Raw genomic sequence first — 18298 nt, forward strand, 5'->3', positions numbered from 1 at the left:
CAAATATACACAAATTAATGAAAGTTCAAGTTTAATTGCTGGTCACAAAACAAGTAGACGGCTAAGGTCTTAGCTCGAAAGCGATCAGCAACAGTTTTTTTTCAAACCCAAAATATTTAGTGTCAAAAATCATCGGCCTATTTGTTATCTGCTTAAGTTTTGTCGGCTGTTTCCAAATTTTTTTCCTTTTTGTGCTGTCAGCGTTTTTTTGTAATCGAAAGCGTTTTTGTTTAATTTGTTCAATTCTTTTTGCAATTTGTTCAATTGCAGTGTTTTTGTTTGTTTTGATGAATAGTTTTATTTGTTTTGAAGTCGTGGGATGCTTTCCCCTTAAACAAGTTTTTACAAATCTGTACGAAAGCGACCTTGCCACATTCTGAAACTGCAAGATTATTCACTAAGCTGGCGAGCACGGAACTCGATTCTGGCCTTGTTATAGGTCGTTAAAAGAAGATTTTTTTCATATTTTATTAGTTCAAGATTTGGACCAGTTTCAATCATGTTTAAGGCACGTGATTGCTTATATTATCGCATGCGGAACGAGACTATTTCCAATTAACATTAAAAAAAAAATCTGTGAGAAATCGACCTTGTTACTTTTGGACCCGCGGTATCAACCAAGTCTTTCGTCTCTGGCGTGTTAGTAATAATCAAAGTGCTTGCGTTGGTAGCCTAATTGGGGGGTTCGAGGCCCGGATTGGCTTGGTTTTTCTATCTGAAATTGGATTTGTGATTTGAAACGTCTACTCTGCCAAACCAGGGTTTTTGGGTTCAATCGAATTACAGCTTGGGCTAATCTGTTGCATAAGCGGTTAGCCACAATTTTCTTGACTAAATGTCGGTCTTTACTTTGTATGCTTATGCTTTGTCAACTGAATTGTCACATTGTAAAATTGATTTTGTTTGTACGCACTTTATAATGTAGTTACTTTAACTGAAGTTACTTTAAAGAAGATACTCTGAAGTTTTTTGTAGGAAAAATGTGATATCTTTGGGAAGAATCCAGAATCTCACTTTTTCACTCATATCATTTAATTAAGCAGAGAAACGACTAAGGTTTTGGGCAGTCAATTTTTGAAATTACGTAATTTTTACCGCATTAGTATAACAAATTCAAAGAAAAAATCAGACGCTGGGCCCTAATTATCGGTACTCCATCGAGGAATACGAAGATTTTGGTTCTGCTAGTTTTTTTCGTCTTTTAATGATTATGTTTTATCACAAGTGGTGCGAAGCTCGGCTTCTCTGTGTAAGAATTTCATTTTTTTTTTCATTTTATGTCTTTTAATCGGCTTAATTTATATCGATCTAGTGGCCCCTGATGTGCGGTTTTTGGGGATTCAAAAAGTTTTTGTGTGCGTGCGTGTGTTTTGAGGGGAAAAGGGGCATGAAATTTTTGAGTTAGCTTAGCTTTTTTTCGGCATGAAAGATTTCTGCTCAGGTATTTTCTGCTTTGTTGCCGCTAGGTAATTCAAATTCAATCAACCATACTACGTGTCTGGATTAGAGGTAACATAAGTGCTTGAGACCACTAAGTTTTTTTCTCGCTATTGCCCGTATGTTTTTCTTGTCGGCTCTGTTCCCGTGACCGAATTTTTTTAATATTCAGCTTTCTTCCAAAATGCTGTAACCTCCTGGGAGTTCGATTCCAGTCGAGACCTGTTTTTTTTTTTGCAAAGAGAAAATTTTCGGCTAATTTGCTTTTTGTCGGTCTGCTTATTTTTGTCGGCTTAATTCCGCAGAAATGATTTTTTAGTTTTTCGTTTTTTTTTCTAGCATTCCGAAGGTTTTTTGTAGTTTTTTTATGATGCTGACAATTTTGATCCGGATATTTTGAAGTGTTTTTTCTTTCAATTTTCTGTTTGATTTTAACCATAGTCATTCATGTTTGTATCGCAACAGGTGCGACGTTCAGCTTCGCCTCTGTCTTGTTACACTTGTGAGAGCCAATGCCATGTAATCGGAAACTTGATTTTTTTTCATAATTAACTTTAACAAATCTTTACTGGCTTATCTTTCTTGCTTTATCCTTGAAGCTTAAAGATTACCAGGTTCGTTCCCGCTTGGCCTAGAGTTAACGCCGTTGCCTTTGCGCCTTAATTTCAGGCTTCGGGTCTCGGCCGGACCTTGTTTTTTGTCAGTATGTCTACAATTGAATTTCCTGCAAAAATTGAATTGTCGGATTTGTGTTCGCTCAAATTTTGTCAGAAAAACTTTCGTTTTTGTTGCAAGTGACAGTTTGTTCGATGTAGTCTTTTGCGATGCAACAAAATCTTTCAAATCTCATTGTAGTCGCAAGTGCAAGGTTGTTAATTGTAATTTCTCATTTTTGTAAAATGATTTTGTTGGGCTCAACTTGTGTCAGCTCAAAAATTGCGACTTTGTTCCCTCTTTGAAAGTTTTATTGCCGTTACTTATTCAATACTCAAAAATCTTGCATGTTTGACTAGAAAGGACTTTTATCGAGTCAATGCACATTTATTTTTGTAGACCTAGCTTTTCATCATGTTTAATTTTTTTTCGACTTGTTTTTTATGTTTGTTGTTTATATCACGGCAAGCGATATGAGTAAAAATTCATAAATTTCCGTGATTCTGAGGTAGTTGGATTCCTAATTTTGATAGCGAGACAATTAGACTTTTTTCTGTAAAGAATTTTTATAAATCTGTAATAAATCGTCCTTGCTTAGGTGTGAAACTGCAATAATAACCAAGCCCTTTCTATCTGGTCTGGTGCAAAATTGTGGGCGTTGGGAGGTTAATTTGGGGATTTGAGTCCGGCTTGGTCTGTTGTTATCTGGATTTTTGATTTTTCGGTATATCGTTTGTCTACTTATTGTTATTCGTCTTGCAGTGCATGAATCTTGTAGGAAAGCGCAGGAATTTTATCTAACATTTGAGCTGGTGTTTGAGTTTCAGAAAGCAGGTAATTGAGTTTCCGTTATGATGATTTTTGCTTGGAATTTTTTTGGCTTCAATGGTTTCGGCGAATGTAATATCGGTTAATTCCCTCATAACAGGGTTGTCTAAAGTGCGACAAATTTTTGATGCGTTTTAATAATTTAGGTAAAATTAAAAACTTTATGTTGAATCTTTTTTTAGGACAAGGTTTTCTAGGAAAGCTTCCCACCAAGAGGCATCTACCGCTTCCCACCAAAAGGCATCTACCACTTTGTTTTTCACTTCGATGCGTCGAAGATTCCCGTCAACAAAGTTTCCCACCAACAGGCATCTACTGAAGTGTTTTCCACTTCGGTACGAAGAAGATACGTAGATCACCAAATACGGCCTTTAATTAAAAGTGGGTAATGCCGAGGTCAAAATTGAAAAACATGACAAAATTGTGGGCATAATTGCTGCATGGTTTTGTACACTAAGACAGGGGCGGATCTAGGATTTTCTCGAGGGGATGGCGGATTTTGAAAAAAAAACGGCCAAAAAAGCGTTTTTAGCACTTTTTTTTTGAAAACTCTGACCAAAAATCCCATTTTTTGGCGCGCGCTCTCCCAAAATTAATATATATTGGCGCCTTTAGAAAAATTTTAGGGTCCGTCATCCAATAAGGGAGATCTCATAATAGTACAAAGGGGGGGACCCTGTGGGTCGGCAGGGGGTCGAATTCCTGAGGGGGGGGGGGGGGCGTCCTCCCCTCAGGGTCGGCAGGTGGTCGAATCCCTGATGGGAGGGGGGGGGGGTGGTTTGGCGTCCACCTCTCCTCCCTAAATCCGCCCCTGCCCTAACATAAGCAACGGTATGGCACTTTTTTTGAAATGAAAACTCTGACCAAAAATCCCATTTTTTGGCGCGCGCTCTCCCAAAATTAATATATATTGGCGCCTTTAGAAAAATTTTAGGGTCCGTCATCCAATAAGGGAGATCTCATAATAGTACAAAGGGGGGGGGACCCTGTGGGTCGGCAGGGGGTCGAATTCCTGAGGGGGGGCGTCCTCCCCCCAGGGTCCGCAGGTGGTCGAATCCCTGATGGGAGGGGGGTGGTTTGGCGTCCGCCCCTCCTCCCTAAATCCGCCCCTGCCCTAACATAAGCAACGGTATGGCACTTTTTTTGAAAACTCAGGGTCGGCAGGTGGTCGAATCCCTGATGGGGGGTGGTTTGGCGTCCGCCCTTGTCCTAACATAAGCAACGGTATGGCAATCGGGTACTAGTTCTTTTCCCGTAAATAATTTTGTTCATAGGATCTCCATTTTTAGAAGATATCCAATTCCAACCTAGTTGCACTTTAACAGCTCTAGTTCAGGGTCTAGAGTTAGTGTGTCTAGACTAAACTAGTTACTGAGGCTACAGCTGAAAAAAGCAGTTCAATTGTAATTTGATGGTTTTGTAGGCTTAATTGGTTTCGTCCTAACTTTTGTCGGTTTATTGGTCGAGTGTTTTTTTTTCCAAGTAATATTGTATTCAACTAGTTTTTTTTAAAATCATTTTCGAAGAACGTTACGACGAATCATGGATTTTTTTGTTGTCAAACACGCTAAAATTTTTAGAAAAGAAAAACTTTGATTGTTTGATTTTTGCGTTTTTAATGCGTGGTTTCTGAATTTTTTTGTTCTTTGTGTGCATGTAGCTCAAAGCAACTTGGCGTCATAACTACTTCTATACAACCTCTCATTCAAGTTGATGGTACAAACAGTGTATTGTTCCAATGAAAAAGAATATATTTCTTCAAATTAAATTCGTTTTACTAAAAGTTTTGTTTTGCAATTTTGATTTGATTAGTTTGTCTACGAAAATTAGGCAGATGCTGCGCGATATTCAATATTGTGGTTGTTTCTGGCTGAATTGTTTTGAAAAAATTGAGTATTAAGGTTGTTCTATTCCACTTGCGTCTTTTTTGAGAAATTTGGTATCTTTTGGTTATGGTTCAGCTCTCTTAGCGTTGCTAGGGATTTTCGTATTTGACAAGATTGATGTAATCGGGTAAACTTCTTAGTCTTTTGGGGTTTAATAGGTTTTCTGCAAATTCTTGTGGGGATTGTTTTATGAATTTCTTATGTTGTTTTGCGCATTTTGATCTTTCTTTATAGCAAGCAATCGAAAGTGACTTTTGGTATCCTTGTATGTTATTGACAGACATGCAGTTTTTTAATATTGTGATTTTTTAGTTCTGCATGTTTTTGATACCTTTTGGCTCTGTTTTTTTGTTCAGTTATTGCACATTTCTCAATAAAGACTTTGATCAAGCGTTATCAAATCGGATTATAGACTTTCCAATTAACAACTTGTTTAATAGAATCACTTAAATCTCTTACCCAGGTTCATATCGAATTCAGTTTTCTACGCGTGTCCCTCACTTAGCCTGTTGGTGAAGAATACGCCTGGGACGGCAAACGTCGTGGGTCCGAATCTGACCAGGAACTGTTGTTTTTTTAACTGGAAATATTCTTTTCTAAAAAATGTCGGCCTATACTTTGTCTGCTTATGTCGGCTGAGTTGTCACATCGTAAAATTGATTTTTTTTGTACGCAATTTTCAAGGTAGTTGCTTTTAGTGTTCTGAATTACTCCTTTAATTTTTAATTTTTTTAGCCTTGGCTTTGCTCGTATATTTTGCTGTTTTTGTTTTCGCTCAAAAACTTGATTCGTCTTGAATGATTTCGACTTTTTATAGGCTCAATGACCTAGTCTGTGTTTATTCATGGGAATCATAAGTTTTATGCTTCATTACTGATTGCACAAAGTGGTAAAATAATTAGAATAGAAATTGAAATTCAAAGATTTTCATGAGAACAATTATATTTTCGGTTCGATGGGAAATTTTTGAAGTTTCGTCGCCTCAGTTTTTTTTTTGGAGTTAGTGGTTTTCTTCTTCTGTCTGCTAGCTTGCACAGCTGATTTAATGTTGTATCGCAAGTGATGCAAAGCGGTCGTCTAATTTGCTTGTCTAGTTTCCCAAAACCCCTTTTTGTACAGCAAACATATCTTTATAGGTACAGTGATCTTCGTGTAATCTAAGTGTAAGTGGGTTCTGAATTTTGTCCTATCATTTTCATCATTTTATTTGTTCTCATTATTTCATGCGATAGTAAGTGGCGTTCAAATGGGTGCTAATCGTACTATCTGTCAATAATCAGCGATAATTTTCAGCACATATTTTTTTATCACGTCATCTCGATTGATCTGGTTGTTCCGACCATTTAAAATGGGGAGAAACTTTAAATTCGGGTGTTTTGGTGTTTTTTTATTAAATTTTTGTTTTTCCGGCCAAATTAGGTACACATAATCATCGGAGTGAGTCGGGCATCTTATTAAAAGCCTTTCAGTCGTGATTCGAACGTAATTTTAAAAAGTTCCTCAAAATTTTTCCAGTGTCGAGAAGAACCTGCTTGAAATTATTGATTTTTTGTCTAATTTTGAGCGAGTAAAGCCAGCGAGTATGCTTTCAATATCTTATTTATGCTTAATTTATGCCGTAAAATCTTAGTTTTACATGAGTTAAATTAGTTTTACACGAGTGTTTTTTGCCGCTAGTTTGGAAATCAAAAACAGCAAAGTTTTTGTTCCGACCATTGAAAATAGGAATGAACTTTGTTTTTTGGTGTGTTTTGGTTTTTTCCTCTTCCAAAATCAGGTGCCACAAATAATCATCGAACTGGATTGAGTGATATATCATATTAAAGCCCTTTCAGTCGTGAGTCGAACGATATCCAAAATTCTTTTAAAAACTTTTCCATTGTCGCGAAAAACTGGTTAGAATTTTTTGTCTAATTTCGACCGAATAAAAGGACGATAACTTGCCCAATTCGTCATTTAGGCTTAAAAACGAATTAGTTATCAAACTAGTTTTGAAACGAGTTTTGAAAGCTTTATTTGGCACTTTCCTGGCAAGAAATATATATTTTAAAAAAATATTGCAAAAATTAGAAAAAGATTATTGCACAGTAACCGCTATCCTTGTTTATGAAATGCTTATGTTAGAAAAATTCTCTTGGGCTTAGTGTCGTCCTAATGTTTTCCTCGTCAAATGTTTTCCTTTGCATGCTGGTTTTAGTTGCAGCAAAGGTATCTGCTCGCTGTTTATTTAAAAGGTGTAGGTCCAATGCATTAATTCGACCTTTTCCAAGCATTTATTGAGACTATTGAAGTTTTGGAAATACTATAGTGTGGTATGGTATCCCTGGTTTTAATAATATTCAGTTATACGGAATCTAATTTGGATATAATCTTCTTAACGATAATTGATTGGCCGTGCAAAAGTATTGTTCACAACTTTGAAGATGAAGTTGTCAAAACGGCCCAATAAGCTGTCTTTTTTTATCTGCAGCGTTTTCTATCTTTTTTTCGCGTTCGACTTTGCTGCCTTTGATATTGTCGCTACTGATCTGAAGCTTTGCTTCGTCTCTGGTAACATTTATTCCGCAAATTTTTGGGTGTGAAGCACATTAATATAAGGAACTATCCGACTGTAAGTTTCGAACGTTTTGAAATAAAAAAAAAATGGCTTTCGTATGAATTACGAATAGTTCTGATGCCGAATAGTTTTGTTTTCGTAATTGAATGCCAACTAGTTTAAAGGTATTTTTGTGATTGTCTATTCAAAGAATGAGAATAATAAAATGAGTGTTTAGGTTATTGCGCAAAATTTGTGCCAAAGCGAAGTATAATTAACTTGAATAAGAAATTCTTTTTTGTTTGTCTTGTAAAGTTTAGAATTTGCGAACACTTTTAAAGAATTGCTCTGCATATTGTAGTTTTTTCTTTTTCAGAGTGAATGGAACCTTCAATAGAACAGAGTCTGGATCCGTCATGTTTTTGGTGAAAACCTTAAAGCTTTGCGAAAATTTGAGCGCCAATCTTATAGCTGTTTTGAATGGGCTATACGTAGCAATAGCGTCCGAATCAGATTTACTTATCTGGCCAATTGATGCTCTGAATTACAATCCGAACCGGCTTAATGGCCATTCCAAAATAATCACTGGGTTGACTTTTGGGGTCGGCAGTGATGATGAAAGTGTTGTTTTGTGTAGTTCCGATGCTGATCAAATACTGATTTGGACTATTGGTATCGGGGGGTTTTCAGATGACAGTAAAGTCTTCAAACATAACTTCGGTGCCCATGAATGCATCAAATTGTGTCCGCGTGACAGTTATTTGGCAATTACAGCACAGAATGTTGTCCATGTTTTGGCACTCAAATGTAAATCGAAAGAAAGTGCTACCATTACTTTGGATGCCCATACATCGCCTGTAATCATGGTCGAATTTTCCTACTTCTCGATTGATCTACTTATTACATGTTCGGCCGATAAAACTTATGCCGCCTGGAATTACAACACGGGAGCCCTAATGTACCAAAGTAGCATCAATGTTTTCGGCATGTATACATGCGTAGCTATGGACCCGATAACAGATAGATACGCTGTGGGAACTTCTAATGGATTAGTTTCAATTGTACATGCTCCAAACTTTTCTGAACCACAGGTTATAGACGTGAACAAAAACTCTCTCAGGCGTAACCATAGTTCGGAATCTCCGCGACAAACCTCAGAAGGAGAACTTATTTCCATGTTTTTCACTATGAAACCAACTATGCCGAGTAGTGATGCGTATGCGTTTCAAAATCGACCAGGTCTCGTGACTTCTGGTGTGCGAATTGGAAGGAAATCTCCCACGAAAGAGCTTCTAGAGTGGCCCTCTCTGTTGGTGCTTGGATTTTCAACAAATGTTGTACTGTTACATTCTTGGACATTTGAAAAGCTGTTTCATTTCGACTTCACCGAATCTCTAATTTGTCATTTTGACGATCCGAGAAAGAAGTCACAAGTTAGTTCTGGTAAGTTAAAAAAAAAACGTTCTTGTTATTATTGTACTGGAAATAATCATACTGATTGCTTGAAGGTGTTGTTATAATGCCTAGTCCAAAAAAGCGCAGAATATTGAACAAGGGTCGTAACAGAGGCTCTTCGTTGAGATTTGGACAGCTAGTATCTAAGATCTTGTGGCTGAATATTTTTTGAAGGCGGAAATTTCTATCTCGAAAGATCTTCGGGAATTATACTTTTTCTCCGTAAACAACTTTTCTTACAAATCCTACTTGCTTTTCTTACTTGCTTTATTATTGAAGCTGAAGAATTTGAATGTTGCTCACTTGGCCTAGAGGTAACGCCGTTGCCTTTGCACCATAAGGTTAGGCTTCAACTCCTAGCAGGACCTTGATTTTTCGTATTCGTATTATTAAATACGAATCGTTTTCGTATTATTAAATAAATTTTTTTGTTTATCATTATGATTGTTATTAATTTTCTTCGGCTCCACTTATGTCTGCTCAAAAATTGTCGGCTTTATTTCCTCTTCGTCTCCACTTGTGTCTGCTCAAAATTTGTCTGCTTTATTTCTTCTTCATAAGTTTCGTTCTGTTGCGTATTACCTATGCGATAAGCAAGGGTATTGCAATCGGGTCCTAGACTTTTTTCCGGTACATAACTTTGTTCATAGAATGGTCAAATGTAGAAATGGTAAACTTAAGTTCAGTTCTGCATACGTTCAAATTTTTCTGCGTCTTTGGCGTACGTGTTCTGGAGCTAATTAATATGCCTGGGATGGCAAAGGTCTTGGGTTCGAATTTGACAGGACCTGTTTTTGTTTTCAATCGGAAAATATTGCGTTTCAAAAAAACTTGCCTTGTCGATTTGTTATTTGTCTGCTCATAATTTGTTGGCTTAGTTGCCACATCGTAAATTCGTTTTTTAACTGCACGCAAGTTAAATCGTAGTTGATTTCACTAGTTTTATTAACTTCTGCCGTTAGTATGTTGACTAACTTAGACTTCGTATATTTCTTGTGTGTTTGTTTTTTTGCTAAAAAACTGTGTTCTGCCAAAATTATTTCGTCTTTTGTTTTTTTTAGGCTTAGTAACCTACTTTTGAGTCATTTCCAGAGCAACACAATTTTTTTGCTTCACTGGCTTGCGCAAAATGCTCAAAATCTTAATGGAAGTCATAGTTTTTCATGGCAAGAATATTTTGTCATTTTTTCATTTCCGCTGGATAGGTTTCGGCCTATATTAAATCGGCTGAATAGCCTCATTTGCCTCGAGCGAAAAAAGTTTGTATGTGCGTGTGTATTTGTTTTAAGGATGAAGGGGAGTTTTTTTTCTTCCTTTTTTGGCCTAATAGGTTTCGTCCTATGTTATATTCGGCCTAGTGGCTTCATATTGTTTCCTTTGTTGAACAAAGAATACTTCTTATTTGTATTTTGTGGGCGAGGGGAACTTTTTTTTCGGCTTAAAAAAGTGCCCTTTAAGCCGAAAAAAAAAGTTCCCCTCGCCCACAAAATACAAATAAGAAGTATTCTTTGTTCAACAAAGGAAACAATATGAAGCCACTAGGCCGAATATAACATAGGACGAAACCTATAAGGCCAAAAAAGGAAGAAAAAAAACGAAAAAAAATTTCCCCTTCATCCTTAAAACATTTTTTGGCTTGTCACCGCTTGTTAAGTTCCTTCCGATGCTTACTTCACAAATATATTGTCCTAACATGTTTTTGTTTCAAAACTAGGCTTATTCATTTTGATAGATCTACGTTTTGGTATTTCTACTCTTGCGATAAGCAAGGGTATTGCAATCGTGTACTAGAATTTTTACCGTAAATAACTTCAGGCACAAGACTCGCTCTTCATCTGGATTTATTTCCTGGAAGTCTCTATTAGCAACAGATTTACCACTATCAATTAATTTTGCTGCATGTTAGCTTTTCAAATATCTGTTCTAAACGAATTTACTTTTTTACGTCGGCTTTGAAATTTTTTAAATTTCATTTTTTTTGTTTCTTTTTTCATTCTTTTTCTTTTTTTTTCGGCTTGTTAGATTTCGGATTTAATTATATCGGCTTAGTGGACTCACATCGCGGTAAACCATTCAGCGAGCAGTTTTTTTCTCTATGTGTTTTGAGGGTGAGGGGGACTTGATAACTTTTTACTGTTGAATCTTAGTCTTGAATTTTTTTTTCGTTTTTTTTTTTCGATTTAATTGGCTTCGGACTATATTTAATCAGCACAGAGGCCTCATTTTGGGCGTTCGACGAGCGAAAAAGTGGTCTTTGTGTGTTTTTTGAGGGTGAGGGAGACTCCATACATTTTTTGTATTTTTTTCGCCTTTAAGGGTTTCTGCTTTCGGCATTGTTTCCGCTTGATTAATTTTCTTTCGATGCTTTTTTCTCTTCTATTGTCTTGGCACGTTTTTGTTTCAAGACTAGGCTATTTCATTTGGATAGATCTAGTTTTTTGACATTTTCGATTTCGACGTAGCCGCTTCACTGTTTTGTATCGCAAGTGGTGCGAAGATCAGCTTCGCCTGTGTTATTTTTTTCGAATTATCGGCTTGCTTGTTTTGTAATACATGTGGCGCGAAGCTCAGCTTGCCTCTGTTTATTATTCAATTGTCAGGCACAGTTTTTCCCAGTAGCGTAATCGCTCATGTTTTAGCTTGTGTATGCGAAGTGCAACTTCGCCTCTGTGTTCATGTTTGTGTTGTATCGCAAGTGATGCGAATTTCCGCTTCGCCTCTATATTAACTGGTGTCTTTGTGTTTTAGCGTTCAGTTTCTGCTTCATGGACATGGAAGATTCCCTCGAGTTGTGGTGCATGGTAAATGAAATGACGTCAAGTTTCAACGGAGTCCATCTGCTAATGATGAGTCATCCCTTTGCTCAAAACAGTTTATTGGATTCTGAAAATGCCGCGGAAAGTGATTTTGCGGGGCTGTCTGTGGTCGCAACCACTGCCCCTCTGTATACTTCGCCTCTGAAACCTAAAGTGTGCAGGAAGCCAACTGTCATGGCTGCGAGGTATGCATTTTATTCTTTGGTCAAGGATTGGAACCGCTCTTAAACGACTGAAATATTGTTTTTTTTTAAAAAATGGCTATGATTTTTTTTCTCTGAATGAAGTGTGATCGCGCTTATTTAGTGTCTGGTTTGCCGTTTTGCATTTGTAAAATGATAAAATATAAGCAAAGAGAAAAAAATAGAGTTTTTAACTCGAGAATTTCTCGGTGTCGTTAATACCCTTCATTTATCCTTAGAGCCAATATGTCAAAGGCAGCAAAAGGTAGCAAGACTTCAAAAACTGCTCTGAGAAATGCTAATGCAAATAAACCAGTGACTTTCAAAGAGAAGATCAAATCATCAGGTTATGGAACTCAAGCCCCTCCGAGGAAGATGTTCACGCCTAAGACCGATTTCAAGTCATCGTCAGCCAACGTTGCAATGCGATCTCTACATAATGGTACGTCAGATAGAATATCTTATACAGAGACGGATCTAGGTTTTTTGACATAAGGTCGACACATTTTTCCAGAGCAGCCGTGGGAGAATGGGTTAGGCTCACGTGTCAAACGAGGGTCATGCCTTCGAATCCCACTTCGGCAGGGATGGGTGATATATATCAAGTGATAAATATCATGATAAATATCATGATATATATCATGATATTTTTGACAAAAAAATCCATAAATATCAGCTGTATCATGAAATCAGGTAAATTTGACATGCCTCTTGCCTAATATTCCCATCAAAAGAACCGCGGATTTTCTTTGTTCTCGTTTACCGCCAAATTTGTTCAGTGATTTGTCTGGCAATTCAGTCTGGGTTTTTGCCGCGTTTTTTCTTCAACTTGTCATCTTCCAATTATCAACGCTGTTATACAGTTGACTGCTTTATATTTCAGATTTTGATCTTGAGTTTTAAAATGCCTGGTAGAAACCGGAAAGATGTTTGGGACAACTTTCGTCGAACGAAAAAAGAAGGCAATACCGGAGTATGGGCAATTTGCAAATGCTGCAACATCGGTATGCAAGGCATTCCAGCGAGGCTGGAAAAACACTTGGAAAAGTGTGTTAGTGACAGGGACATAGAAGTCCCGGTGCCAAAGCAGCTCAAAAAGGACGACTCTTTGAGTTCAGTTGTTTCTGTTACTGTTTCTGGGACTTTGCCAAACGAGAAGCAATTGCAGCTGAGCAAGCGCCGTGAGATGTGCCTGACAGATTTCCACAAACTGGCATTCTTGCTCGACCCTCGCTATTTAAACACTAATGTGTTGGATGCTGCCGAGCAAGAAAGTGCTTTGCAGAAGGCGTTCGAGCTTCATCCTGATTTAGTCGCTGTCATCGCACAATTCCGTGCAAAAGCTTCACCATTTATCAAGTCGTATTACGAGGTTGCGCAGCAAATTAATCCTCACGATTGGTGGTCACTTGCCGCTGACATTCCGCAGAGTGTGAAGGATATAATCATTGGGCTTTTGTCATGCAGCCCTTCTACGGCGTCGCTTGAGCGACTATTCTCAAGTTACGGGTGGATACATAGCGAAATCCGAAATCGTCTTGGAAACGAAAAAGCTGCAAAACTGTTGTTCATATTTAAAGTTTTGAATAATGCTTGAACAACAGAACGTCCAATTCAAGTTCATTTGCAAACTACAGTTTTTAAATAGTTTTCAAGTGTTCCTATAGGCTGAGTATTTGTTCCCCAACTGTTCCCCGAGAATATCAAAAATATCGTGATATATATCAAAAATATCGGATTGATATGATATTTTTAAAAATATCAGATATCACCCCATCCCTGCACTTCGGTCACGGTTGGAGGGGTGCCAGTGTCATCCGCCTCCTCAAGTTGGGACCGGCGGCGGCGAAATGGATGACATCTCCCTCCCCTATGGTTGGTCCTGCACTGAGCAGGACGGGGGGCTAAAAAACGTATTTTCCAAAATTTTGGTCGACCTTTTTTTTAAAAGAATAAAAAGGGCAACAATCAGAGCCGGATCTAGGATTTTCTCGAAGTTCAAAAATGCCGTTTTTGCCCGCGAAAAAAAAAGAAAAAAGAATACCGCTCCCCTTCAAAATTAGAATGTATTGCCGAAAATTCATATCATGCAATAATTCAAAAAAGGATCTTTTAGTTGGCGAGGATGTCGAATACCTGAAGGGGCCACTTCTACCCTAACTCCCCCCATGCAACAATAATGCCGTTTTCGCTTCTTTGCTTCCCTTCAAAATTAGGCGCCTTAAAAAAATTTAGCGTTGGTCAAATTGATGTCGTAAAATAGTATCAAAGGGGGTCCCTTTGGGTGGTAAGAGGGTCAAATCATCTAGGGAGAGGCGTCTTCTCACTTCTCAAATCAGCCCCTGATCTTGTAGGTCTCAATTTTGATTCAGTTTTTCAGTCTTTGCCCTTGCGATAGCAAGTTTTTTAAAACCGGGTGCCAGACTTTTCCGGCTAACAAATTATTTGTACAGACAGTTGTACTACGACCTTGTAATAATCTTTTTGTGATGCTACTTTTTTAAAATAAAAATGGAGCAATAGGTGATGGGACTTACGGGAAATTTAAATTTCAAAATGCTTGGTTGCTTAATTTTTTATATAATTTTTTATTCAGCTCAACAGGCGCTTTCGCAAACATTGTCGGCTTAATTACCGCTCAGTCATTTTCATTTTAATGATCATACATTTAATGCTGGCAATAGATTTTTTGACATATTTTTGTTTAAAAACATCATTCGAGACATTTTAATAGATCTCGAAGTTTCGGAAATATCAAAATGGATGAGTTGTACGTTTTACGGAGATATCAAAATGGATTGAGGCGAATACAATGATACTGAATATTTTGATGTATGGCTCTTCAAATAAAACCATGTTAAATAATCTACAACGTCAGCAGAAAATTTTGTTGCTAGCTTTTTTGGGCATAAAAATATGAAGAAGTAAGAAATATGAGACGAAACGAAACAACTGGTTCTTTGTTTGAGCTAATTGTATATGAGGTTCTAGAACTTCTAAGTAAAATTATAAGATCTGAACATTGCAGTGAGACAATTAACTACTTCATTGAAAAAATTTGAGTAATTGATTTTTTAGGAGAAGAGACATGACTCAATTGTCTCCTAACAATGCAACAATTGAGTATGAGTATAAGTTTAAAAAAATGATTATCTGCACTGTACGTACACGTGTAAACTATTCAACGTTCTGGCTAAAATTGACACGAAAGTATAGATATAAATTGTATTTTTCAATCCCTTTTTTGGTTTCTATAAAATGATCAAATGTTCATATAACTTCAAAGTATCGGAAGGTCAATTTTCACAATCAAATAAATTTTGACAACTTTATGCTTCTCAAGAATTGGAAAGTTTGTTCGAGTCATTTAAACTGGCTGGATAGCCTTCAGTGCCCGCTCAAGGTCTTATTGTTCAAATGGTAATTTTTTATGCATTTTGTAGCGTGCATAGCTTGAAAACAAATTTATATATTTATATATTAGATCTAGATTTTTCAAAAATTTGTTTCGGCTGTTGTCTCTTTTCTGGCGGCTAGCCTGCCATGTGTGAATTATTGCAAGTGACGCGAAGCTCGGTTTGCTTGTGTTAAATTTGCAGTAGCAATGTTTTTCAAATCTGTTGCTCTTAAATTGCCAAAGTTTTTCTTACACAAATAAAGGTTGAGAGATGTCTAAAAGTTTCGAGGTTTTGAACTTGAAATTTGATTAGATGGTTCCAAAAAGCCGCAGTTTTCTCTGATCGACGACCGGAAATACCCCAGTGATGCAGAGCCGCCTGTCCAGGAAAAAGCTGCCATAGACGCCGATTCTACTCTGAAGAAACCAATTACGCAAATCCGGTTTTCACCAAATGGCAAGATGCTGGTTGCTTCTTCCGCAAACAATATTGCACATGTTTTTCAAATGCCCCTTGGAGGTAAACTGATTATTTTTGTTCATTACAAAGTTCTCATTATAAGAGATTACCAATAGAATAAAATATGTTCAATCCCCAGACTTTCGGAATTCTGAAATTAGTATGGAAAAAACATCAATTTCGAACGGAAAGCTATTAAGAAAACGTAGAATAAACTTGGGCTATTTTTAGGCAGAAGCAGTGCATTGAAAGGTCACAATGGACCTGTAAAGGTAGCTACTTGGTCCGTGGACTCTTCTAGAATAGTCACTGCCAGTGACGACAAAACGGTCCGCATCTGGAATTCAACGGGGGATAGAGAATTGTGCCTTTGTATTGACTCGCATGGCTCAACTCAGAAACCCGAGAAAAAATTCGAGAAAGAGATCTCGTGGAGCTCTTTTTACTATAACGATGGCCTGGTACTTCTGACAAGTGGGTATTCGCTTTATGCATACTCGTATCACATTGATATGTCCAAAACGAGTGACATTAAGACTTACGATTACAAGTGCAGATATTCGAAGGTTCACCAAGTCGATTTCACAGACTGCGCATCTATTACAAGTGCTTCTGCAATTAATTCTTTCCTGAGTCACTATGTTTTTGTTGCTACATCTGCTAAGAATTTGTACATATATGACATGAATAGATGCAGCATCTTGAGGACTTTTGACTCTTGCCAAGAGCGACCTGTACATTGTATAAGACATAATGAGGGATCCCTATACAGTAGGCTAGATGAGTCTTCGGTTAGTTCGGAGTCGTACAATATTTTTGCGACATCGGCTGTTTGCGACGGGATTAAACTGTGGGATGTGCGGCAGAAGTTGTGTGTGCGCAAGTTTGACAATCACTACAATAAGTTCTACCACTGTGGGTTTGATTGGAGCCCATGTGGCAAATACATTGCTTCTTCTTCTGAAGACAGGTAAACATTAAACTGTTTTGTTTTCCTCAATTTTTTGTCTCAATTCTTTTTAAGAGTAATGAACGTAGTGAAGACTCTTGTATAGGTCTTGCTGACTTTTTTTCTACGAAAAATATTGATGCACTTAGGTCTAATGGACTTTTTGAGCTCAGTTGATATTCATCTGCTGAAAGTGATGTAAATAGCACTCTCCAAATACGAACGTGGAAATGGCGCGAAAAAAAACGTGACGATTTCTAGTTTCGAAAGTGGAATTTATTTTTAAGATTTCCCAGCGGAATAAAAACTTTACCTGTTGATCCAGTTTTCTCAAGTTGGGTCCAGGTTATCAAAAAAAGCGCCAATCATAATTTGTTCTAGAAATTCAAAGAGCTTAAATGCATCTATTTTTTTCTTTGAAATTCGGAAGTTGAGATTTTTATGTTTTATTTGCGTTCATTACTATTTTCCCATCTTCGATTGGCTATGTTGTAAGAGCATCTGTCGAATCGAAACTTTGTCTATTTGATTCTGACAAAATAGAGCTATTTTTTACCGAATTGCCCTTTTCCAAATAAGAAAGGGTTCTTTTTTCTACCAAAACCTTTGAGCGGCATTTTACGTTTATTTGCAGGATAAAAAGGTGATTTTTTTTTCATGTGACGTTCGCGTTTTTAAAGAACTTTGATCGTTCAGATGTGGATATCTGTACGACGTCACTGCCAGTGCGTATCTGCACAAGTACACGAGACTGTCCGACATCGGAACATCCGTCTCCTTCCACCCTCTCTACCCCGAAGTAGCTTTCTCATTCAACGACGGAAGAATACACCTCTTCTCATCACGGCAAAACAAACCACCTGATTCTCGGAAAGGAGGAATGAAATCAGCCACTACCACTAATGTAATCAGGGTTCACAATAGAAACAGGCCATCGGAAGGTGGGAGTAAATTTAGAGAAAATGCTGTGAGTGATGTTGTTAGAGGTCAAGGGTCAGGTGACCGAACAGAAGTACCGGAATATTCCAGAAGTTCGGCTGTCAAAGAGTTACTTTGAGTGATTTATCTGCGAAATACATATCTTTTGCTTTACATATCTGCTTGCAAGACGACCTTGCTATTCTACTGTGGATCATATTATGTGAAGGTTCTCTTCTCTTGTAGAATTGCTATTGCCTTAAAGGTTTCTCTTTTTTTTCCTGTAGGTTACTGGCAATAAATTCAATTCTATGTGTGCAATTCGATGTAAATATGTAATATGGTATGGGGTGTACATAGATATATTTTTTAAATCAACATGATTTCTTACGGTAAAAATAGCTTCGTTTGCTCTACTTTTTTCAATTTCCTGCTTATTAGTTAGTACGAGGTGTCTCATGTGTTGAAAGCCACCCAATTAATCAAGAAAAATAAAGAAGAAATATTTGAAATTAGTTAGATGTCATTGCTCAAAGACTATCAATTTTAATTTGCGAGACAGCAGAAAAATTATGCAGATGTAGAAAAATCGAAGGGATTGTTGAAAGCTCAGGATGAAAGTAGCTGTGAACTAGTTTAGCGCTGTTATTGAAAATTTTTCTCTTAGTGTGCATTTTTCGTTTTTTAAGGGCCACAATCTTTTTAAAGGTCCAGTTTAAATAATTATTTATTAGGCTGGTGATAAGCAAGCGCTATCAAATTGGAACACAGGACTTTTTT

The 18298-nt window shown here is 37.3% G+C and overlaps 2 protein-coding genes across 2 annotated transcripts in view; both read left to right on the top strand.

Annotated features, from left to right (window-relative positions):
* The window catches only part of LOC134839427 (calcium/calmodulin-dependent protein kinase type II delta chain-like), a 472172-nt gene that overhangs the window by 333831 nt on the left and 120043 nt on the right, over positions 1-18298 (top strand). The gene's annotated exons all lie outside the window — the stretch shown is intronic.
* LOC134838793 (WD repeat-containing protein 27-like) lies at positions 7722-17934 on the top strand. The gene is made up of 6 exons (XM_063854121.1): positions 7722-8784; positions 11545-11797; positions 12034-12236; positions 15505-15711; positions 15883-16621; positions 17297-17934. The coding sequence occupies exons 1-6, from the start codon at positions 7758-7760 to the stop codon at positions 17655-17657; spliced, it is 2790 nt and encodes a 929-aa protein (XP_063710191.1). The 5' UTR covers positions 7722-7757; the 3' UTR covers positions 17658-17934.

This window comes from Symsagittifera roscoffensis, chromosome 1 (assembly GCF_963678635.1).
Source record: "Symsagittifera roscoffensis chromosome 1, txSymRosc1.1, whole genome shotgun sequence".
Lineage (NCBI taxonomy): Eukaryota > Metazoa > Xenacoelomorpha > Acoela > Convolutidae > Symsagittifera > Symsagittifera roscoffensis.